A 24535-nucleotide genomic window follows, 5' to 3' on the forward strand; every position below is an offset into this window, starting at 1 on the left:
CAATATGTCTCCAAATTTTTAGTCCGTAGCCACTGTGTCCCGAGGTTTATAGTATATCCCAAAAGTTTGTAACCCAGAACTACTGTGGCTTTCCCCCCCCCTTTTTTATAATCGTTTTCTTATCTTTATGTATATAGTTAATACTAAGCAATACTAAGCAAGTCAGGAGGTTTGGGTCTTTAAAGGAGAAGGGCTCTCCAACACATAATAGTCCAACAGTTTCGCAAGATTTAAGATAGCACCACTAAGTTCAGTGCCTCCATTACAATATTCCTTTCCTACCACCAGGGGGAGTCCAACTCTATGTACCGTTAAGAGCGAGTTCTTAAATTGCCTTATCTTTTACTCCCTCGGCTATTTTCTTTAATTGTTAATTTAGTGTTCTTATTCCAACAAAAAGAAATAAAGAAATAAAGGAGGAGCAGTTTTTCCAGACGAAGGGAGCTCTAATATTCTATATATTTTGTCTTCTCTATCTGAGTGTATGTGAAATCCTCGAAATGGCGTCGGAGTCTGAGTCTGAGATTCTTATAGCTCCACTCCACTTAATATGGCGTCGGAGCTTCCATTTCACGGAGTGTTTTACTGACGGTAGTTGTGACAGACTATAACAGGCAGTTCTTCCTATATTCTAGTCTCCAGAGTGTTCCAGTTTTCGAACGTTCTTTTGGAAGCTGAACATCTGATGAGGTTTCTGCAGCTTCTGATTGGCTGCAGGAGCTTCCTGCAGCCAATCTGAAGCTGTGCTTTGGTTCCTGAACGTTTTGGAAGTCGAACAGACTTCCAGAATGGATTCCGTTCAACTTCCAAGCTACGACTGTGTAGCCAGTGTCAGTCGGTGTGGAGCAGGGTGTAGCCAACATGATGCTCCCTAGATAGACAGCTACTCTAATCAGTTCTGTGTCCACCGGCCATAATGGCTGGGGCTGATGGGAGATGGAGTTCAACGACATCTGGAGGGCACGATGTCAATTGCTGGCAACACAGACAATGCTGAACTAGATCTGGAGGTCCCCACATTGGCTTCCAGGTTGGGGAACAGGTCATTACATTAAAATGATGGTCAAGTCATTGACTTTGCCTGAAGGTGATGTGATCCTACCTTGAAGGATTATACAGTGTTTTGTTCACTTGCTTTCATTCAAAATAGGAATACAAGCAATACCCAAGTGGGGTTGTTTTTTTTGGGGGGGGAGGGTAGAGCAGGCTGGAATTGTGTGTAATTGTAGGGAAAGCATTATATTGTCTGTTCCCTGAGATCCAGCATAGATAGGTAAGAATCTATTGGTTTTCAGTGAAGGCTGCAACAAGGTAGACAATAAGCTGCTTTGTTAAATATAGGTTTTTGTAAACGATCAAACTCTTCTTTCTCTAGGGGAAATAAAGGAGGGGTGCTTTTCTTTTTGGAAACAAATAGTTGCTTAGAACTCTCTAGGGAGATGGTTCCCTTTCCTTCAAAGCAGAAATGTTGCAGTGAAGCTGGCAACTGCGTTGCGATTTCCCTTTCCCCGTCTTCTACTACAGAGGGCAGAGAGAACAATAATTAGATAAGATTGTTCTGCTGCCTCCCTTTGAAGGCGACAGAATGTGCTGTGCTGCCATTTCCCAGTTTAGTTTGCTCTTAGGTGAATTCAAGGTGATGGGAGACAGAGCACCATGTTACACAGACCCATGGAACCAAACTTCAACATGTCTTCCATAATCCTTGGCTGATGGATGATGTTTCTCTTACGTTTTGGGTGAAGGTGGTTGTGTGACCTCTGAACTTTCTTAACCACTTCCTCAACTCTAGGTACCAGCGTAACAAAAGGAACTGGAAACTGGGTCTTATTTCAGCACTGGCGAAGGGACAGCAACCTCCACATCTGAAGACAACAGACTAGCTTGACTGGTATATTATATACAGTGGTACCTCGCAAGACAAATAACTCGCTAGACGAAAGGGTTTTTTGTTTTTTGAGCTGCTTCGCAAGACGATTTTCCCTATGGGCTTGCTTCGCAAGACGGAAACGTCTTGCAAGTTTCTTTCCCTTTTCTTAACACCGTTAATACAGTTGCGACTTGACTTCGAGGAGCAACTCATAGCACGTGGTGTGGTAGCCTTTTTTGAGGTTTTTAAGGATTTTGGTGATTTTTGAAGCTTTCCCAAAACTTTCCCGACACCGTGCTTCGCAAGACGAAAAGAATCGCAAGACGACAAAACTCGCGGAACGAATTAATTTCATCTTGCGAGGCACCACTGTATGCAGCTTTGTTCTCCAAGACCTCAACTTTGTTGTCTACACTCCCGGCATCTGCCACCCGAGGCATCTGCCTCACCCTGTCTAATGGTAGGGTCAGCCCTGCTCTATGTTACAAATCAAAATAAGCACCATATAATAATATTCTCAGGAGGTGCTACATCCTTCTTTGAGGCTTTTGCCTAGTGCACCTACACGGTAGCCAGTGTTGTTAGAAAAGTTGCGCACAGGTTGAGTTATACTTTTGCCTTTGGTGGGAATAGTCCTGTATGGAAATTCTGGAATAATGTTTCTGGTCACTGTCAGGGATTTCTCCACTTTAGAACCAAACTTTAGAACCAAACAACTCCAGAGATACATGCACAGTGATCCTCTTATGCAATGATATAAAACAGCAAAGTGACGTGGAACATGTTAAGAGGAAATCTCCCAAGCAACCTTTTAAAACAAATTGGAATGGTAAACACTAGGTGATCATTATTGTGAATGAGCAAGTGAAGCCAGGAATTCCAACTTTAGAAGAGGTGCTATGGGATGCATAATCTGTTTATTTCTAGTGTGGGAGCCTTTCAAATCACTGACATTTGGATGAAACACAGAAGCTGTTTTTTAAAATTATTTTGGCTGTGCTTCCCTGCCCAAACCTATACATGTCTACTCAAAAGTCCCCTTGAATTCAGTGGAACTTACTTCCAAGTAAGTTGGAACAGGATTGCAACCCTTTCAGCAGTTAGTGATTATCTCCTTAGGGTAAGGATAGCCCATGTGATGCTCTAGGTATTTTGGACTACAATTCCCATCAGCCCCAGCCAACACAGTCAGCGCTCAGGGATGATGAGTGCTGGAGCCCAACAAAGTTTGGAAGGCACAGCAGTGGCTTAGGCAATTTTTCTCCAACTATCTCACACAACAACTATGATTGGTTTGATCAATTCTTCTTTCCTTATTCTATAATCTGGTTCTATTATTAATGTCCTTCTATGTTACTGACTTTCAGCTGTATTTCAGAATACAATTTCATGTTAGATACAAAACCAACTTTTGCCATACAATCCACTAAGAGCAAAAATTCATTTAAATGATCATGAGGGTAGATATGTGCAGTTGTCGTTTGATGTTGTAAACATCAAGTGACCAGTGTACAGATATGGCCACTTGCTCATCCAGCTTTCTTGTCTGTCAGCTTATTTCATAGCCTCACTTTGCTTTCTATGTTTCCTGAAGATATGAATCAGGTCACCCATAAAAACTTGGTCTTGTTTCTTTTAGCAATGGCCAAAACAGAAATTGTGCATTGTGAGTGGTGCAAAATTTGGAAATCGGATCTGCAAGAGCAGGAGTGCCAACTTGAATAAAATATTTTGGGAGGGGGGTTAAGCCCCGCCCCACATAATCAATTACATGACACCCCCCCACTTGAATGGTAATGCCCACCAAATATTTTAGGGGGGGCTGGAGACCCCTCAGCCCCTAGGAGTTGGCTCCTATGTGCAAGAGAAATTGACTCGCCCCCTCACATGCCCCCCCAAAAGCTTAGCAAAGGAACAATAAAAAAGGATTAATCTGAGGAACCTTGAGGGCTTTTTCTAAAATTTCAAACCCAACCTGAACGTACAAGACATCCACCAAATGACCATCTTTCCTTTTGGTAAAACTATATTTAGTTTTTATATCTTCACGAATCCTGTCCTACCACTTTCTTCTTTTGCCCAGAAGGTTTTGCTTTCCATTTTGTTCTGGCTCTCAAAAGTAATCCTTGTGTTTTTGCACACTTGTAATTTCTATTGTCTTTTCCCTTGTTTATTTCTTTTGATTATAACTGTTATGCTAATGTTGAACATTAATAAAAAATGCAAATAAAGAATAGCTCACCCGAGGACACCAGTGATGAATGAAAATAGTGCTTTTAATATCATTTACAGCAAACTTACAGTACGTTATTTCACATCATCACATATTTCTAAACTCATCTGGAAAATATAAGCTTGCAAAAATACAGAATGCGGTACTCAAAATATACTGAGCACGACGCTTCTCTTTCCCATTTTTCTCCCTTTCGATCAGACGTACAGCGAGATCTTTCTCGTTTTTTTAAATAAATCTCTTTCCCCTCCAAAAAAAGAAAAAAGAAAAAAAAGGATTAACATATTAAATTTCTGAAGTCCTGCTAGAACTCCCCCACCCACCCAAATGATAAACCAGCCAAGGCAACAACAAGAAAAGAAACCTCACAAAAAAGATTATCATTAGTATCTTTGGAACAAACCCTCCTTTGGGGGCATGATCGATCCAAAAGCATCAGCATGCTGTCCAACTGAAATGGGGAACAGGGGCAACTAAGCGTCAAAAGGAATCAGTTTTAGGCCCCAGAAAGGAAACGCTGAAGAAGGCGGCTGGGTATTAATGCTTAGCTAGTCTTGGGCGGGTGGGCAGCGAGGTGGGCAGGAGGAATCACTGCATTTGGAAGTGCCTTTACATGTGATTTATAGGTCCGCTGGTTAGAGCGTGGTGCTGATAAATGCCAGGGTTGCAAGTTCGATCCCCGAACGGGACAGCTGCGTTTTCCTGCACTGCAGGGAGTTGGACTGGATGGTGCTCAGGGCCCTTTCCAACTGTACAATTCTATGTGGATTCTGGATAAAAAGGGGCTCTGCCATCCACTACCCACCATTCCATTGCCAAAGGAATTGCCACAACTTGCATTGACTCGTCACCCGTTGAATCAGGTCAAAGGCCCACCTAGTCTAGCACCCTGATCTCCCTGTGGATAGCCAGGTGCTCAAGGGAAGCCCTCTCCACACTTGTGATTCCCAGAAAACGGTACTCAAATCCTGAGCTGGGGTGGACCAATGGTCTGGCTCAGGATAAGGCAGTTTTCTATGTACTAAATCTGCCTCTCCCCCCCCCCCCACCCTGGGAGTCTAAGAAGACCCCTCTTGCTGGATTAGGCCAATGGCCTAATCTAGTTCAGCATCCTGTTCTCACAGTGCACAACTCGGGAGGAAAACCCACAAGGAGGCCACAGACACAACAGCCCCCTCCTCACTTGTGATCTCCTTAAACCTGGTATTAACTGCAACTGGTACCGTATGTTACTCTTCTGGAAGCAAGATATTATTTGTTTTCCTGCTTGGATTCAGGATGGATCAGGTCGTTTTCAGACCCATGTCCCCCCCCCCCAAAGAACCTGGGATTTATAAGGATTCTGCCTGCCTTTGCTTTTTGAGAGAGGCCCCAATGCCAGGATTCGAGAGTCTTGAAGCGCCAAATTCCAAATGGCTCACCTCTCTTAAGTGCCCCTCAAGAATGAGACGGGGTGTAATCGTGGCTGCATGGACCCTGCTGCAGATTCTTTTAAAGCTGAACTTGTGCACCAAGGAAATGCAGATTCGGTGCTGACCAAACCCCCAATTCTGCAAACTGCATAAATGATGCAAATTTGCACAGCGCCTAGTATTTTTTTCTGTCATCTTCTGCCATTCCCCCTATTTTTCATAATTCGGGTTGGCTTGGAAGTGGGGAAGGCAAGGAGTTCTGTTGGCTCTTGAGCTGGGTGGCCACTTCTGCAAACCCCCCTCCCAAAAAATAAAGAGGAAACGGATTGCATCGACTTTGCATGGGCTAATTCTTATGCACAGATGCTAATTTACGATTATTCACTATCATTTGAAGTACAATACATTTCATCCTGGAGGGGAACAAAACTGTGATAGGTGACCCATATGTACCTGCTTGGTCGGATGTAGGTGCTCCTAATCACCAATGGGCAACGTCAAGGCCTCTCTCTCTCCTTCTTACACTTGTTTGTCTTTAAACCACACTTAGACTGGACAGCCCTTCAAATGGAAGACACCTTCAAATGGAGGATTGTCCTCTGACAACACATAAGCTACCCTACTATCCCTGAAGCTAGGAACTTTGGGTCAGTCACCTTGTCCACTTCAGAGATTGCTGTCAGCATTCCCCACTCATGTCCCATGTGGACTAGAAACTCGCTCTTCGTCTGATGAAAGCTGGATTCTGGGCCCATAACCGCACGTTGTGCGTTTCCCCTGCTGCATGCACCAAGGAGCCAGTGACTGCCCCCAGGACTGGCTCCTACATTTTTTTCAACACGCTAGTCCTCATGAAATATCTGCATGGCACCAAACAATGTGATGAGAAGTTTTGAGGAAACTCTTTGCAAATGATTATTTCCTCTCTTTCAGATGGGAAAAAATTGTTACAATCAAACCTGTTCTTAGTAAATTATTTGCTCTAGCTTTGCTGGCTATACCTGATACTTTTCTTATTGCTTACGGCCGTTTCGTAACGGCACTCAAGAGGCATGGATTTTTCTTTTTCCTGCACAAGACATGGCTGGAAATGGGTATATATGCTTTTCGTCTTTCCATTATAAACAACATCACAACAAACAACAGCAAAAATTGGTATACATTGCATGGTGCTATGGACAACCTTGGTCCATAAAGCAGCCTGAACATTTTCCACAGAATTTTGAAAGAGATGCTGGATAGGAATGAAAGCAGATAAGATCTTTCCTATTGCGGTGAGACTCCAACAGATGTATCATTTTGTATAGGATATCCCTGCTTTACCTGGCAGCTCATAAAATGCTAAAACAAAGTATGTACAAACTGTTGCTAATTTTCATTCTGGGAATCCTTTTATCGCTTACTTCTGTCTTGTTTTGGAAATAGGGTGGGCTCTGAAAACACACATCTCAGGTGGCAAAGACCAGGTTGAAGAGGTGTGTTTTTAGCATTCCCCCAAAGCTTCACCATCTTTGCAATAACCTTTGATCTTCAACTAATAAAACTGTCTGACTGCCACCATGCAGAGAGAGAGAACTTGCCAATATTGTCCCTAGGTTAGGCTGCAGTCCTAAGTAAATAGTGCTGGGCTGGGAGTGGGGAGATCTGGGTTCAAATTCTAGTGCAAGTCCCTGGATCTCACCCTGCCTTGGCTCGTGGTGATATTTGGGTAGGAGTACTCCATGAATGTTGCCTTGAGCAACTTGGAGGAACACACCAAAGGGATGAATACATTTTAAACAGAGGACCAGCCAAGAGGTGGTCCAAGTGGAAGAATTGCTCACAAATATCTCAGGAAGACACAAGATCACGTTTGTAGCCCTCTTGGGGGAAGCAGCAGGTCAGATTTCAGGGCTCTGCTTCTGTTTCACTTTTCTGGGAAAGGGACTTTCCAACCTCATTTGTGTTCTCCATATTTCTCCATGGTCCAAACAAGGAAAACCCAGTTGTCCGGAAATTCCAGAACAACCAAATCCAGGATCCCAGAGATGGGGTGCTGGCACTATTCACAAAGGCAGCTTTCTCCAACCTGGTGCCCCTCCCCTGATTTTTTGGACTAGAACTTCAAGCCAGCATAGCCAGGCAGTAGTCCAGCACATCTGGAGGGCACCAGGTTGATGAAGACTATGCTAAGAAAAGCCACATTCTGCAGTTCAAGCCAACCTTTTGCAGGTGACGATGACCCACGTTTCTTGTTTCCCCGTATATGGCAGTAGGCAAAATTAAGTTAACGTTCAAATTAGTGCCGAAGCTCCCCCATTGGACCTACATTTTCAACAGATCAAGGATGAAGCATGGCAGAAGAGACCTTAAGTAGGAGAAAGGCTATATCTCTTTAGCCTGCAGGGTAGGGAATGGATTCGAATTATTGAACTAACTCCCAACCTTCCCGCAAGTCAATTTTATTGGGATCTGACTGCAATGTCCTTTTAGTGGAACCCTCAAGTGAAATGCAATGGCAGAGTTGCGTGCTGGGTGAAAAACTGGTCCCCTGCGAATACCTGGGGTATGAAATGGCAAAGCGTAAGGGGCACAGTTAGGCTGTTATACTCCTTTTTGGTAGGTGTCTGAAGTGTGAATGAAACCAAAAGAATGTATCATGTGGACGGATCAGAGAACCTGGACTGGTTGTGACTCCTTGTTGAACGTGCAATACATGGCAAGGCCAGGTTTGCTGTTGGATAACAGGTGTGGGGAAACTTTGGCCCTGAAGATGTTACTGAACTACAACTCCCATCATCGCTGACTCCGGCTGAGCTTGCTGGGACTGTATTAAATATATTAGTTTTAATCAATTTGGATTTACAAGTACTGAAGAAGAGAAAAACAATGACTAATAATAATAATAATAATGGACCCTGCACCTGTTTTAGCCTCTGCTGTATTTCTACACCAGGAGTGGCTGTTGTGTAGAGTCACATTCATGTTTGGCCACCCCTCTGAGGACCTCATGCCAGTGGTGACTGTGGCCAAAACTGGCTGTGGCCAGCCCACATTCTTCCTCTCACACAGTTGCACAGCCCCCTGTCCTCTGATGACTTGTGGGTGTTATTGGCCCCCATCTTGCTCATCAAAAGATTGATCTGATCATCAGAGGGTAATTCGCCTCCTTTAATTTTCTCTCTATGTGCTACTGTCAAAATTGGTGATGGGACCCCACCCATGATAACTTCACTTGAGGGGGGAGATTACCACCCCCCCCCGGCCAAGGGTTAAACTACTCTGGTCCCAAAACAATCTTTTGTGATCCTTCCTTTCTTTACTTCCGGTACAGATATGGATCTACACTGGGAAATTCTCTGTTGCAGTTAAGAGTCATGGAGCATCCAGAAATGAGGAAGACGAAAATGTATTGGAAAATATTCATAGAGAGTTTAAAAAAGAAGGAGCAGGGGATGGTTGTTGTTTAAAAACACACAAACACACACTTCTGCTTTTGGAATAAGCAAGAAATTTAACATAGGCCTAAAATGCATAGAAGTGTGTGATGTGTGTGCAACGGCAAGTTTAGTGCAAGTAGAGCAAAGAGATGCACATCACATCCTGGGGGCATTCGCAACGGTTCTCTTCCTTGCAGTGTGATTTTGGTGCACTCCTGGGCTGCCACTGTATTTGCGGGTGATATTTAATTACAGGCCGGAAAATTCAGGTCACTTTTGCACAACGATCTGTTCCCTCTCTCCCCAAATCAGCCCTTTTGCAATGGAAAAAGTGTGGGGGGGGGGAAGGGGAGAGAAATGCACTGGAAAGTGTGGGCTAATACTTACTTTGAGGCAAGGCCACCTCCCTCCGAGCAGATCAGAATGAATGCTCATTAAATAGCCAACATAATCTAATCACCCGACAAACAAATCAGGATGAATGCTCAATAAAAACAGGTCACCTAGCAGTGACCAAGGAACGGCTGTTCTGCATTGGTGAGAGAGGCACTATAGTTTTCCCCAAGCTACTGGCCTGCAGATGTTTTTGAACTGCAACTCCCATCAGCCCCAGCCAGCTAGTTTGGGGAAACGTACCATAGGTAGAAAAAGGGTGGTTGACCTTTGAGCTGCACATGTGCAGAGAAACAGTGTCACCTTAGGGAGTGGGCTGAACCAAGAGAATTCCCACAGGTGAAAGCCAGTTGTTTGCCAAAATTTCCCAATGCTGCAGCAGGCATTCTGGGATAAAATCATGGTGGCTGGTAGCCATCAGTCTCCCTCCCTCCCTTCCGGCCTTGCTTGTCACCGCAGAGAAAGAGAGGTTTTTACAGGTTTAAGAGACAGGCAAGATAAATGTAGCAAAAGGAAGGTGTCCCTGAAACAGTTTGATTTCATTGCTCACTTCCTACACCATTTCATCACAAATGAAGAGAGGGGCCAAAATGGCAGGCATTTCCCCTTGGCCCTAAGTGATAAATGCTTCCCATATGGAGGTGAGTAATTTGCCCTTGAGTATCAGGATTTGTATTTAAAAATAAGCAAACAAACAAACAAACAAACAAACAAACAAACAAACAAACAAACAAACCCACCACCCATATATATATATTCTCACTATACAGTGGCACCTCGGGTTACAAACACTTTGGGTTACAAACACTTTGGGTTACAGACTCCGCTAACCCGGAAGTAGTACCTCGGGTTAAGAACTTTGCCTCAGGATGAGAACAGAAATCGTGCGCCGGCGGCACGGCAGGCCCCATTAGCTAAAGTGGTATCTCAGGTTAAGAACGGTTTCAGGTTAAGAATGGACCTCTGGAATGAATTAAGTTCGTAACCAGAGGTACCACTGTGTATATATATATATATTCATTCACCATACCCCTACCAAAAAAACAAAAATCACAAATCTTGTACAAATGGATGAACATTTGCAGTGGGGAGAGGCGCTACCCTCAACCAAGCCCAGTCCAACCACGTTCTGACTTTCCACCTGGCTCAACCCAAATTGCACTGAAAATATGTTTTTCCCCCTCAGAGCTTATGACAAAATACAAAAATGCACCGTGGTATACAGGAAGGGCAAGCATGTCACCTCTGCCACTTTTAAACTGTAACATCTCTCTTCACCCTTAAACGTCTTCTTCATCTGTATGTACTTTTAAAAAAAGTTCCAGCAGCCTTCCTCAGATGGGTGCCCTCCGGATGTATTAGCACTGGAATTCCCATCAGCCCAAGCTGTTGCTTCCTGGGACGGATGGGAGTCGTAGTGCAACGCATCTGGAGGGATCCCAGGTTGGAAAATGGCCAGCTTACAGCACATTCGGCATGGATCATCTGACGCCCCCCTTCCCACCTTATTCTGGCACAGCCAGGTTCAAACCCTACCCCCCCCCCCCAATACCAAAATGGAAAGAGAGATGTCAACTGAATGATGCTGGTGCGTTTTGAGTGGTGATGCGTCACGGGCTGGCTTGGGGCATTTCAACAGCTGCCTAGATATGTCTTCTGGGATCGTGGTTTTCATGATGGTGAAGTTGGATCAGCTGAGGAACTCCGATGTGGCTCCCTCTTTGTTGACAAAGACAGAGACGGTAAGAGGAGAATGCTGGGACTAAACAGCAGCCAAGTTTGCATCCTCTTAGCTCTTATTGCAAAGGTTACCCCCAGCGGTACTTGAGATTCAAATGGCGCTTATTCTGGAAAAAAGGCTTTTCTTTCTTCCGTTCTTTCCTTCTTACTTTCTCTTTGTCTTTATGCCAAAAGGCAGACAGCTCTCTACTGAAACTCTGGATCCCAAAATGTTATGAGCTTTGCCCATCCATAATATCACCACCAGCCAACATGTTTGGTACAGCGCCACACCTCCATTTCTGATGCCAAATTTTAAGAATGTTCCTGTTCTCTTGAATCTTGTCTAGCCCTGCTTCTCAGAAAAGGACAGAGTTTCCTCCTCTGTCCGTCTAACTATGTATGAGAGTGTTCTGGAACATCACAGTAGATTTTGAGATATAGTGGCGGCTGCCATTTTGCAAAAGATCCTTGTATATTATATTACATTTCTTCCCATATATCTTATCTATCTTTTTTTTTTAACTTTAAAAAGGAACTTTGGGTTAGCAATCCACCCTCATAATCACTATAAAACAGACTCCATGTTCTCACACCACTCATGGTCTTCAAGGTTATAGATAAATTTTGTCCTATGTGGTGGGTTCTGGCCAATGGGGTCCCGGCCTAGGTTGTCCAGGGTCAAAGTGGAGGCAAAGAACTCAGTAGTGCTTAGTCCACCTTCATGGTTTTTGATATATTTCTTATAGTTCTTCCTTAAGCACTGCCAAGTGGTGGTGTACAGGATGAACGCCAACGATTTCAGGGTTATTGCGATGCTCACGTACAGGTACCTGTAGACAACGTTGTCATACAGAGCACATGCTCCTTGCTCTCCACAGAACGTGCTCCAGAACAGGCAGGTGGAATCAATCCCCGCTCCAAAGATCAGGGGAGGTGGGATAAAACCTGTGAAAGCAGAAGATAAGAACGTGAGAAAATGACAGAAGGGATATTTTTTTCCATGTGTGGTGGACTTGCAAAAAAGTGAAGGACTATTGGGAAATCATTTATAATGAGATAAAGAAGATGTTTAAGATGATGTTCCCAAGAAACCTGAAGCTTCTCTCTTAGGGTGATAGAAACAAATATACTGAAAAAGTTGGTTAATTTATTTATGCATGCAACAAACATTGTATGCTCAAAAATGGAAAAAGGATGAGGTTCCAACGAAGGAAGAATGGCTTATTAAAATGATGGAGTATGCGGAACTGGCCAAGCTAAGAGCAAAAATTAGAGAACAAAATGATGAAACATTCTATGAGGATTGGAAACCCTTTGTAGAATATCTAAAGAACTATTATAATTGTTTGAAAACATGAGAAAGATTTGAAATATGAGCAACAGTAGAACAGTAGAAAGACATCAAGGCTAATAATTTAGGATGTATATATGGAATGTAATAAGTTACAATATGTAGCATTAAAGGATAAACATAGAACATAATGGGGGGGGATTGGAAGTCAATGGATAAATTAAACATACTGTTGATGGTAAAGTATGTAAACATTTGAAAACTAAATTAACAAAATTTATATATAAGAAAAGAAAGCAACAAAAGCCATGCAGAATCCAACACTCCATCATCTTGTTCTCACAGTGGCCAACCAGATGCCTATGGAAAACCACAAAGCAGCATCTCAGAAGAGATATCATTATATCTGCTGGGGTCCCTAGAACATCCTTAGCATCTTCATCAGCTCTGCTAAAAGGGCTCTCTCAACTGTCATCTACAGCAGCCCATTCCATCAAGCTACACAGGAGGGAAATGGAATGTCCAGATCTTTCTATCAGTTCTGCTGAAAGACCAGCAACTTTTGGCTCCTCCTCTGCAAGATGTTCCAGTCCTCACTGAAGCAACATCTGAGCTCTGTTCTTATGGAGTCTCCCCCTTGAGCTCTCCATGGTGCTGGCCTGATCTAGTCTTTGCTCTTGCTGAAGCCATTGCCTACAGCAGCAGAGCAGCAAGAGAAAAGATGAAAAGAAAGCTTAAGTTTTACTTACCCAACAATCGGAGGAGAAGGAAGAGAACTCCCAAAGCGTAAGACTTCAGCTCTGGGCTCACTGTTCTGTACAGGAGAAATTCAAGCAAACAAGATATAGGTATATACAATATGTTTGTGTGTATAAAAATGGTTACTTTCTCCAGGCTTTAATTAATATACATGCACACCATTACCTCAGTTATATTTTTCCGTCAACCAAGATGGTCCCACCTTCAGAAATTAAATCATTAATGTGCTCCCTTCCCTACCACTCCACTTCTAGGTGCCTTGAGATTAGAAAAAAGTTGCAGCTGCCTGGTAAGTTAAGAAATCTAGCAGTGTTATGGACTTTCCCATCCACCGCCTGGAAATCACAACCCCTTGTGAACCATCACGTAAGGAATTCCCATTTTTTATATGCTGGATATGACAGGAAACCTTTAGATTGGACCCTCTAGTCCAGTGACTTGCTTCCAACAGTGGTCAGAGTCGGAAGCCTCCAGAAAGGCCGCAAAAAGGGCCATCCTGTTTTCTGTAGCCCCCTCCCCAACCTGCTCCCAGCACCTGTAGGTACTGAATTTTTGAAAGGAAGAAGGAGAATCTTTTTTTAAAAAAAGTTAGAACTTCGCAAGGAGGGCAGGCAGTGTGAATGTGCAGGGAGAGGCGATAAAAAATAATAATCTATTGGCCTTGGGTCAAAAGTGTGAACATAAAAACTTAAGACGAGTTTGATGAATCAGGTCAGAAGTCCACCTCTTCCAGCATCCTGGGCTGTTTATGAAGCAGTCCTGGCTCTTCTCGTATCTGCTATAGCAGCTGTGCTGGACAGGTCTCATGACAAGGGTAAGAATAATTGCCTTCCTACAGGAGCTGAGTTTCTGGCGGCCTCATCAGTCACCTAGCTTTCCGCTTTGATGAGGAGCCTCTTTCCCATAGTTACATGTTTAGATTGGGATTGGCTGAGTGGTGCAGACAGCTGATTGGCCAGAGAATGGTAGATTGACAGAGATGTTTGCAGAGCTTTCTCTAACATCAAACAGAAGTATAAAATGCGCTGAGAACAGACACAGGAAAGAGTGTGTGGCTTTGAGATTTGAGGGCTTAAAAAAAAATTATTGGCATTCTCCTTGGGAGGGCTGTGCACCAGTTTCCCCAGCGGAATAGTCTCCGCTGTGAGCCATGAAAGGGATGCTAAGTTTTGACGCAGCTTCAAACTGGGGAGTAGGATATCCAGATATAACCAAGGCCCCGGCATTTGAAGTGCTATCATAACACCTCAGTCTGTTGTTGTTGTTGTTGTTTAGTCGTTTAGTCGTGTCCGACTCTTCGTGACCCCATGGACCAGAGCACGCCAGGCACTCCTGTCTTCCACCGCCTCCCGCAGTTTGGTCAGGCTCATGTTTGTAGCTTCGAGAACACTATCCATCCATCTCATCCTCATCCTCAGTCAGTCGTGGCTTAATTCTTAAGAATTCTGGATGCTGGGTTCTGTTAAGGCTCATGAGAGTTGTTAGGACGCCCCTATTCCCCTCACAGGGACGCGGGTGGCACTGTGGGTTAAACCACAGAGCCTAGGGCTTGCCGATCAGAAGGTCGGCGGTTCGAATCCCCATGACAGAGTGAGCTCCTGTTGCTCGGTCCCAGCTCCTGCCAACCTAGCAGTTCAAAAGCATGTCAAAGTGCAAGTAGATAAATAGGTAAATGACGTGCGCTGCTCTGGTTCACCAGAAGCGGCTTTGTCATGCTGGGCACATGACCCGGAAGCTGTACGCCGGCTCCCTCGGCCAATAAAGTGAGATGAGCGCTGCAACTACAGAGTAGTCTGTGACTGGACCTAATGGTCAGGGGTCCCTCTACCTTTATCCCCCTCACAGAGGTATAATTCCCTGAATGGTTTAATTATCAATCCCTCTTCACAGTGAACTCTGGGAATTGTAGCTCTCTGAGGGGAATAAGGGTCTCCTAACAACCCTCAGCACGCGTAGCAAACTACAGCTCCCATGATTCTTAGGGGGAAGTCATGGCTGTTTAAAGCACCACAGCTCTTTAAATGTATGGTACGGATGCGGCCTTCAGCTGGCCACACTTTCAGATCCAGCTCTGCTTCAGCTCCAGCGGCCCCCTTTTCTGTCACCACAGTCCCCAAACGCTCGAAGGCTCTCACCTGATGAGGATGATGACGGAGGGCGTCTGGGCCATGGCTCCGATCATGCTGCAGACACATATCACACAGAGGAATGTCAGAAAGGCTTCTTGGCATCCTGGGGTTGGGCACTTCCCAGGAACGACCGTGGCATTCTCCGCAGGGACCAGACCGAGGCACGTGCAACCCGTGAGGTTCTGGAAGAGAAAGCCCGGCTAAGGAGGCTCAGCTGGCAAAACACAAAGCAGCGGGTTTGTGCGGACAGGCGGAGTCCCCCAGATCCCGGGTGCCGCCCCCCCGTCATGTGGAATAATGACTCAAGACAATGTGCTATGGGATTAAAATGGCCACAACTTTATTATATTTCAGATATGGGTAGACTTTGGCTCAGGCATTGGGCGTTATCCCTCCCCAGTCCCCAGCTGGGGACCTAGGGAACATCAGGGTTATCCAGTGTGTGTGGGGGGATGGGCCGGCTCTGGAGAACATATGTTCAAGCAGAGATAGCTGCCCCCGTTATGCCGCCGCCACAGGGGAGAGCAATGACGACCTCTCGGCGTACGGTCAAAGCCTCCCCTTAGAAACCCCTTTGTATCGCTGCTGCAAAGAGGAAGATAGACTAAAGGATTCCGCCCTGGTGCCAAGTGAGGATTCCCAGGTAAGATCCTCCCTCTATTGTGTGGGCAGGTAGTCCCTCCCCTACCTGGCCTGGTCTCCTAGGCAATGCTTCCCCCAGGCGGGATTGGACAACTGACTGAGGTAGGCGGAGACCTCCAGGTATCCAACCTGGGGGAAGGCGAAGCCAAGCCTGTGTTGATGGAGCCGCTCCAGATCCAGGGGCTGCGTGTGTCCACGCAAAGGTCCCCCCCCCCGTTTTATGCGGGGAGCGGTCATTTCTGCTACAGGGTGTGGGCATGCCACTCATTCTAGTTTGGGAGCCATGGAAAGGCAAGAGGCAACCTGTAGCCTGCTTGCAAACTGTATTTAACTATGCTCTGGCTTCTGAGAGGCACTGTCAACACACCATCGCATACCCTTCATCATTTCTTCAATGAAAATAGGGATGTCATATTTAACAACAACAACAACAAATTTACTATTTGTATCCCATCCGTTTGACTGGGTTGCTCCAGTTACAACCCAGCTCCAACATATATAAAAACACAATAGAACATTAAACTAGGATTGCCATGGAAAACACAAGAAGTCCCAACAGTGGAGGAATGGCAGATGAAGACGATGGACTTTTTGGAGCTAGCCGACCTGACTGGAAGAGTCCGCGATCAGAAGGAGGAGGAGTACCAGAAGGAATGGATGAAATTTAAAGACTATTTAGTTAAATATGCTAAGGTAACTTAATAACTTGCAAATATCAGATAGCCTTAGGATTTAAATAGGTGGTGTTAGAGAATAAAAAGTTAAAATGAAAAGAAAGAATGATGTTAAGTGATTAAGTTAATTTTATGAGAAATTTGGTTTTGGAAAACTGTTACAGTGATATACATTGAAATTCAGCCGGGGGATTAGAGGAAGTCACCTAACAATGTTATGAAGATTGGATTAACTACAGTTAAGATTTATGTTTGTTTGTTTGTTTGTTTGTTTGTTTGTTTTAAAATTTTTGGAAAATCATTATTTTTTTGGGGGAAAAACAGCAACAACTAGGATTGCCATACCATGAGGTCTTTTTGGTTGTTGAGCTTTTTTTTGAAAAATCTCCCCGAAAAGATCATTGCCATACATCACAATTTTTGGAAATTCCACCCAGACTCAATTTCACAAATCCCTGATATGTCCAGGAAAACTCAGATGTATAGCAGCCCTATATTAAACATTAAAAAAAACACTCTGTACAGAGCTTCCTTCAGATGGCTTGGGGTTGGATAACTGAATTATTCCTTTTTCAACCTTTTGCACTATGGTCTTGGGTTTCGATATCATTATTAAAAAGCAAAATTCTGCGACTGTGTCCATAAAGAGATTCTGCACTCAGGATTGTGCTCTGCACTCCTGCGAGGATCACAGTGGGCCTGAGTGTCAACTCTGCCACTGTAATATTGTCCATAAAAGTCAGACAAGAGGCAGGAAAATGGGAGGTACACACACACACACACACACACACACCCCTCCTGCATCTGCCAGTCTGAAGAGAGCCAGGGGACAGAATACGGCCATCTTTGCTCTAGTGGTGTGCCATTCCTTTCCCCTTTGTGGTTCTCCCTTTGGCTCTTTCAAGTCTTTCAAATAAGCACAACTGTGAGAAAATTACCATTAAAAAAAGAAAAGAAAATTACTATGGGTTGAGACCCCTCGTGAATACAGGGATAAAAGGAAGACGCTGTGTCCCTGCATTAGGCTAAACCATTTTCAAATTAAAGCTTCTAATTACTTTCTGATTTACTCCCCCCCCCCCACTTTTCACCCACTGCTTCTAATTATGCCAGAGTGCATTAAAAAGAGTAAATTTGCCCAGCCCTTTGCAGCCTCATTTCAGAACCTCAGAACAATGAAGAGGCAAAAGATACTGGTTTGTGATGTTAACTCTGTCTCTTGCAGAAAGTCAGGAATCAGCAGCAGTAGGGATAATAACAGAGGTGCTTCCCTCTGTCTGTCTGTCTGTCTGTCTGTCTGTCTGTCTCTCTCTCTCTCTCACTCACTCACACACACACCTTAGAAGGAGAACAGACAGCTTCAGGTTTACAGGGGATTTGTTCAGGGGCTGAAAGCCAGAGACAGGCGAGATAAGCTTTATCAACGTGCAATCAGAAAGGGAAGAAAGTGGCTGTATTCCCTTTGATCTCCCAGGCAGTTGCAACTATCACGAAGGGCTTATGTTGCACACGGATCTCACTCCTGGTCCCCTGCTCATGTTCTTCAGCCCCCGCCCCCATTCTTATTATTTATTAAATTTCCGAGGATCACAGGGAAGTGTACAGTATTAAAACAGAAAAATTCATATCCTAGCAACAAAAATAAAATAAATAACCTCCCCCCACAGTTTAAAAGGCCATAGAGGGCATAATTAGCCAAAGGCCTGGGAGAAGAGAAATGTTTTTGCCTGGTGACTAAAGACGTGTAATGAAGGCACCAAGCCAGCCTCCCTAGGGAGAGCATTCTACACATGAGGAGCCACCACAAAGAAGGCCTGTTCTCGTGTTGCTACCCTCTGGTGGTTCCCTCACTGTGAGAAGTGAGTTTACAGGGAACCAGGCAGAGGGCCTTCTCGGTAGTAGCACCCACCCTGTGGAACGCCCTCCCATCAGAGGTCAAGGAGATGAGTAACTATATAAGGAGTTTAGATCTGATATCCCGCTTTATCACTACCCTAAGGAGTCTCAAAGCGGCTCACAATCTCCTTTCCCTTCCTTCTCCACAACAGACACCCTGTGGGGTGGGTGGGGCTGAGAGACTTCAGAGAAGTGTGACTAGCCCAAGGTCACCCAGCAGCTGCATGTGGAGGAGCAGGGAATCGAACCCAGTTCACCAGAGATGAGTAACCATATTACCTTTAGAAGACACCTGAAGGGAGCCCTGTATAGGGAAGTTTTAAATGTTGGGTGTTTTACTGTGCTCGATGTTTTAATTTGCTGGAGGGTCGGCATATAAATACTACCACAACTGCTAATAAAAATAAGAATTGAGGCCACCAGGTTAGGGAAGGCTGCCTTAAGAGAACTGGCGCATCTTTTGCTAATCAAAACCCTTGTCTGACAGGTCGTAGCAGTACACACAGCAGAGCTTTGGGGGTCCCAAGTACAGGGGCATAGCTAGCAGCTTGGGCACCTGGAGGCAGGGCGAGCCACCCATGGGGGTGGCCCCTGCGGTGTAGCACCCAGTGTGCCCCTCCAGCTATCCCTCTGTCCAAGTGGAAAGGTTCCCATCTGCCCTCAGAGCGAACTAATAAGCCCCTATTATGTAGGAAGGCATAAAAGACAGCACAAAGTCTTTGCTTCCTAGTTTTTAAAAGTCTTTCTAGTTATTCTGGGACATGCCTTTCTCCGTTGTGCCTTGAAGCTTACAATCTTCTGCTTTTCCAGAAAGTTTGCATGTGGCCCCCCTCCACCATGCTTTCGCTTTTCTGGCCCCAAGAGCAGTGTAGTGGCTAGAGGCAAGCTCCCCACGGCTATTATTCATGCAACAACAACAACAACAAAAGAGGTGTCTGTCCAAACAGTGCCCAAAAGTGACAATGCTGTGGTTCCCCACTGGTGTGTCTGAAGAGGGACTCTGGCTCTCTGAGGCGTGCTTGCCGAAGGAAAGAGTGAGGAAGGCTTTTGATGATATCAGTGGCCCAGGAAAATGCCACACAATGGCGTGGTGTGATAAAGGAGGAGCAGAGGAGAATGGGGATAATTGGATCTGTGAGCTTTCAGCGGCACAGAAAATCTGCTGTGCTTTTCTTCCGCTTTTTGTGCGTGCATTTAGTAAGATCCCCAGAAGAACTGAACAACATTTTCTGAATGTGTTGCAATCATGGCTGTTGCTCCCTGAGGATGCTGGGAGATACAGAATCACTTTATTTCCTGCTAGGAGGATTTATTCTAACTGACTCGCCTTGAACTGTTAAGTTATTGAAATATCTAGGTCTAGCGCCCCCCCCCCACACACTTCTTAGTCCTTAGATATCAACTCTGCCTTGTCCACACACATCAGTCATCTTCTTTCTATCAAAATATCAGGCTTTGGAGAACAAAGAGAAATTATTCTCTTTGTTAAGCTTTTAGAGATTTGCTGAATTCACAACCTGTCATTGTCTCTCTCCCTCTCTCCAGAGAAACGTTGAGAGAGGATATGAAAGGGGTTTGGGGTGGGAAGGAGGATGAAGGGGATGCAGCTGAGGAAGCAATTATATCTGGGCACAATGAGCCTCCGGAAGAAGAACAGGCTCCCTTTGACAGCAATGGCTAGCAAGCTCTTCCACGGCCACCTGCTCCCCTCCATCCTGAGGGCCTTGCCTGGCGCTTTTGGCAAAGGAGAATTTCCCACCTGCTCAGGCCACTGATGTTCACCAGCACCTCTCTGTTGGCTCCATTCTCCCTCTCTTTGTTTGCAGGGTTGGGCCACTAGATGAGCGTCTCCACCCCCATCGTTCTGCCCGGATGCTGAGGTCCAGCCGAGGGCCTTCTGGCGGTTCCCTCATTGTGAGAAGCAAAGCTACAGGGAACCAGGCAGAGGGCCTTCTCGGTAGTGGCACCCGCCCTGTGGAACGCCCTCCCATCAGATGTCAAAGAGATAAACAACTACCTGACATTCAGAAGACATCTTAAGGCAGCCCTGTTCAGGGAAGTTTTTAATCTGTGATATTTTAGTGTATTTTTGGTTTCTATGGAAGCCGCCCAGAGTGGCTGGGGAAACCCAGCCAGATGGGCGGGGTACAAATAATAAATAATTATTATTATTATTATTATTATTATTATTATTATTATTATTATTATTATTATAGATGAGGCTCCGTCCATTTTGTTTAAGGCAAGAGCAGGGAGTGAGGGCCACATTCCTTTCTGGGCAGGGCTTTGTGCAAGCGATAGGCGGGGCAGGAGTATAAACAGGTGGAGCTATGAATGTCAATTTTACATTTGTATACAGTGGTACCGCAGGTTAAGTACTTAATTCGTTCCGGAGGTCCGTACTTAACCTGAAACTGTTCTTAACCTGAAGCACCACTTTAGCTAATGGGGCCTCCTGCTGCCGCCGTGCTGCTGGAGCACGATTTCTGTTCTCATCCTGAAGCAAAGTTCTTAACCTGAAGCAATATTTCTGGGTTAGCGGAGTCTGTAACCTGAAGCATATGTAACCAGCATCGCCAGAGCACAAAGACATACATACCCCTCAAGTGTCCTGATAAAACCGGGACATCCCACTTTTTTTGTCTGAGAGCACGGCCGCCATTTTGGGCGCCACAATTACATCCTGAAAAAAAGCACTTTTTTGGGGGGGGGGGTGATCTTGCACGGTGCCCCAAATGCATTTTGTTTTATTTTTTGTAACCAAATGCTGCAACCTGCACGGGGACCTTACGGTGAAAGGCAGGTAAGAAATCCAATCAATCAATGAAGGAAATATGGATTACCATGGTACTGCATCCAGCAAAACAGGCAGATAAGTACGTGATCCCGTCTGCCCCACAGACCGGAGTGAAGGAATCAGTTTGGCATTTACAGTTGTTATTGCAGGCGGAATATGGTGCCAGGATGGACGATGGTCCTGATCTGGAAGAAAGTGGGTGGGGGGTAAGGGGAGGGCAGCAGTTGGTCAGAAGGAAGTGTGACTCCGAAGCATTTCTTTCCTAGTGAACCTTTCCTCCCCAAAAGTTACACCCAGGCCATACTGCACCCAGACTGCATGGAAGACAACAAAGAGAACAGAAGGAGCTTAAGGTCCCAAAGGTTATAGCCATACTGATCAGTCAGAGGCAGATTTAGGGCAGGTTGACTGGTTCCCCCTCATAGAATGCAGGGGCCAAGCGAGTGCCTTCCGGCTGGTGTGAGGACTCTGACAGGGTCCAAAACCCAGCTTTGGGAAGGAGTAGGGAAGGCTCTAGATTCCTCATGCCTCCTTTCCAAAGCCTGGCTTTGGGGCGCAAGGGCTGGCTGTGTGTGTGTGTCAAATTTTGGACTCGCACAGGGCACCATATTACCAAGGTCTACATCAGCAGCCATCTTGTCTCTTAATTGGGACAGGTGCATGCTGGGGAATCCAGGAGCAGATAAAGGCTCTGTTGGAAGCCAGCCCAAAGCCAACCCTACCTGCATCTAGGCTTCCTAACAATATGAAATATAGCCGGAGTTGAGTGTGAATTTCATGCTTTTTATTCAGCTTGCAGTAGCAATGAATGAAACTTTTCCCAAAACGTCTAGCTATATATACATTATTTACACGATGGGCCCTGCGTGATTAGCTAATTCCGGGCTGCTCCTGTAGGCCAATCAGGTTGCGGATTCACCTCCTCCAGAAACCTGATTGGCTGCTCCTTCAGGCCAATCAGGTCGCTGATTCACTTCCACCTGGCGCTGGATTGGGTGGCTCCTGCGGACCAATCAGACTGCTGCATTCTGGATCCTATTGTTCTAGAATTTATCTCAGTACATAACACCATACCTTCAGGATTGGGGAAGGAAACCGCACCCCACTAGATTAGACCTCTCTAGTTAAGATGGCCAAATGAAAGAATTCCAGCAGAGATTCTGCTCTTAAAGGTGCCAGGCCACCAAGGCTGGGACCCTTCCTCTCATCCTCAAGGAGCAGCTCAGTCACAACCTGACCTATTGGATGCAGCCCTTACTTCCAGGTCGGTGGGACTTTTTAACATCTGGACCAATCACAGGGGCGTATCCATCAGGTAACCTGAAACTTCTGATGGGCAGCGGGTTGGCCATGGAGGAATAAATCCTAGGAGCGTTTCTGGCTCAAATTCTGCTTCACGGGTCATACTCACTTGTTTCCATAGGGAACAGTGACCCCGGCCACCGGTCCTGTGTCACAACCCAGGAACAGGAATGAGACGTAGCAGCCCGTGGACACCAGGTTGACCAGCATAGCCATACGGATGGCTCCGAGAGCAGACAGGCTCAGCTTCTTGACCAGGAGGCCGCCCAGGAAGATGCCCAGACATGCACAGGGAATAGCTGTCATACCTGCACAAAGAGAAAAAGGGGTTCATAGCTTCCATTTCAATTTGCCTCAGTCCCTGCGCATGCAGGTGTGGAAAACCTACTTCCTGAAACATTAGGAACCCTTAAAAAAACAAAAACAAAGCACTTACAGTGGTACCTTGGTTGTCGAACGGCTTAGTTGTCGAATAAACTGGCTCCCGAATGCCGCAAACCTGGAAGTGATTGTTCTGGTCTGCAAACATTTTTTGGAAGCCAAATGTCCAACACAGTTTACGTGGCTTCTGATTGGCTGCAGGAAGCTCCTGCAGCCTATCGGAAGCTGCGCCTTGGTTTTCGAACCATTCTGGGAATCGAACAGACTCCTGGAATGGATTAAGTTCAACAACCAAGGTACCACTGTATTTATATATATATATACTTTATATTATTAGAGAGACAATGTGGTGTAGTGGTTAGAGTGTCAGACGTGTGGGGGTTAAATGGGGAGGGTGGGAACTATGAGCTCCTTGGAGAAGAAGGTGGGTCAGAAACGTAGGAAAATAAATATAATTTTAAGTTCTTTTGAAAATAAAAAACCAAGTTTCTAGACCTTAAGGCAGGGGTCAGCAAACTAAGGCCCAGGGGCCAGATGTGGCCCCCCAGGCTTGTAAATCCGGCGATGGACTCTGCCACCCGCTTGGTCAGTCCCCACGTGCTGCGGACGCCTCGCCGTGCGGGAACTGACTTCCGCGGTGCTGGCATGGCTTCTGGGTGGGCAGTGACGTGGGTGGAAGTTCCTGCAACCAATCCAAAGCTGCGGATGCCTCAGGGCAGGTGGCAATGCTGGCACGGCTTTAGATTGCCTGTAGGAAACTCCTGCAGCCAATCCAAAGCTGCGGATGGCTCTGGGCAGGCGGTGACGCTGGCGCGGCTTCGGATTGGCTGCAGGAAGTTCCTGCAGCCAATTGAAAGCCTTGCTGCCCGCGGCTGAGGTAAACCCAGTGCGGTGAGGTAAACCCGGCTGAGGTAAACTCAGCCATGGACCGAGAGGCTGGCAGGCGGGCGTTGGGTCTGGGCCGTGCCATGGGCAGTGTGAGGGGCGCATCGCGGGGCTTCACCCAGAGCTTGGTGCGCCTGCCGACAGGCCGCAGCATGTGGTGCACCCCGTCTGGCAGCTCCGCAAGGACAGGCTGATGGAGCGGCTGTTGCTCATCAACAGAGTGCGTTCCTCTTCCAGGTCCAGACGCAGCTGTGGGACCGGCTTGCAGGGTATTTATATTTTTCAAAATACCGTATGTTCTGGCATACAAGACTACTTTTTATCCCAGGAAAATCACCCCAAAAGTTGGGGGTTGTCTTATACGCCGGGTATACGCGTTGGGAAGGAGGAGAGGCAGCCGGTGAGCAGAGGCGCCCCTTCTGCCATTGCTCCTCCTCCCTCCCCACAGAAGGGGACGCAGAAAGTCCTTCCAAGCGCGGTGCTTGCCCGCCTGCCAAACCCCTCGCCTCCGGCTGCTGCTGCTGCGATGGCAGAAGCAGCGGAGGGGGGCGTGCTCCGCCCCTGGCGGCACTCAAACTCTATAACTCTAATACTCTAAAATTGAACAGCAAAAGTTGGGGGGCGTCTTATACGCCCAGTTGCCTAATACGCCGGAATCTACAGTACTGTATAGTCTGGCCCCCCACAAGGTCTGAGGAGCAGTGGACCGGCCCCCTGATGAAAATGTTTG

General features: G+C 46.0%; 1 protein-coding gene across 1 annotated transcript in view; it reads right to left on the reverse strand.

The window, feature by feature from the left end:
- Nucleotides 1–4128: 4128 nt before the first annotated feature.
- SLCO3A1 (solute carrier organic anion transporter family member 3A1) overlaps nt 4129–24535 on the reverse strand; it is a 113184-nt gene continuing 92777 nt past the window's right edge. Inside the window, exons 6-10 of the mRNA XM_028706137.2 lie at nt 22649–22847; nt 21284–21422; nt 15235–15410; nt 13090–13154; nt 4129–11994 (exon numbers count right to left, since the gene is read on the reverse strand). Coding sequence (XP_028561970.1) covers nt 11615–11994; nt 13090–13154; nt 15235–15410; nt 21284–21422; nt 22649–22847 — 959 coding nt within the window. The 3' untranslated portion in view covers nt 4129–11614. The remainder of the gene's footprint in view (nt 11995–13089; nt 13155–15234; nt 15411–21283; nt 21423–22648; nt 22848–24535) is intronic.

This window comes from Podarcis muralis, chromosome 14 (assembly GCF_964188315.1).
Source record: "Podarcis muralis chromosome 14, rPodMur119.hap1.1, whole genome shotgun sequence".
In the NCBI taxonomy this organism is placed as follows: Eukaryota; Metazoa; Chordata; class Lepidosauria; order Squamata; family Lacertidae; genus Podarcis; species Podarcis muralis.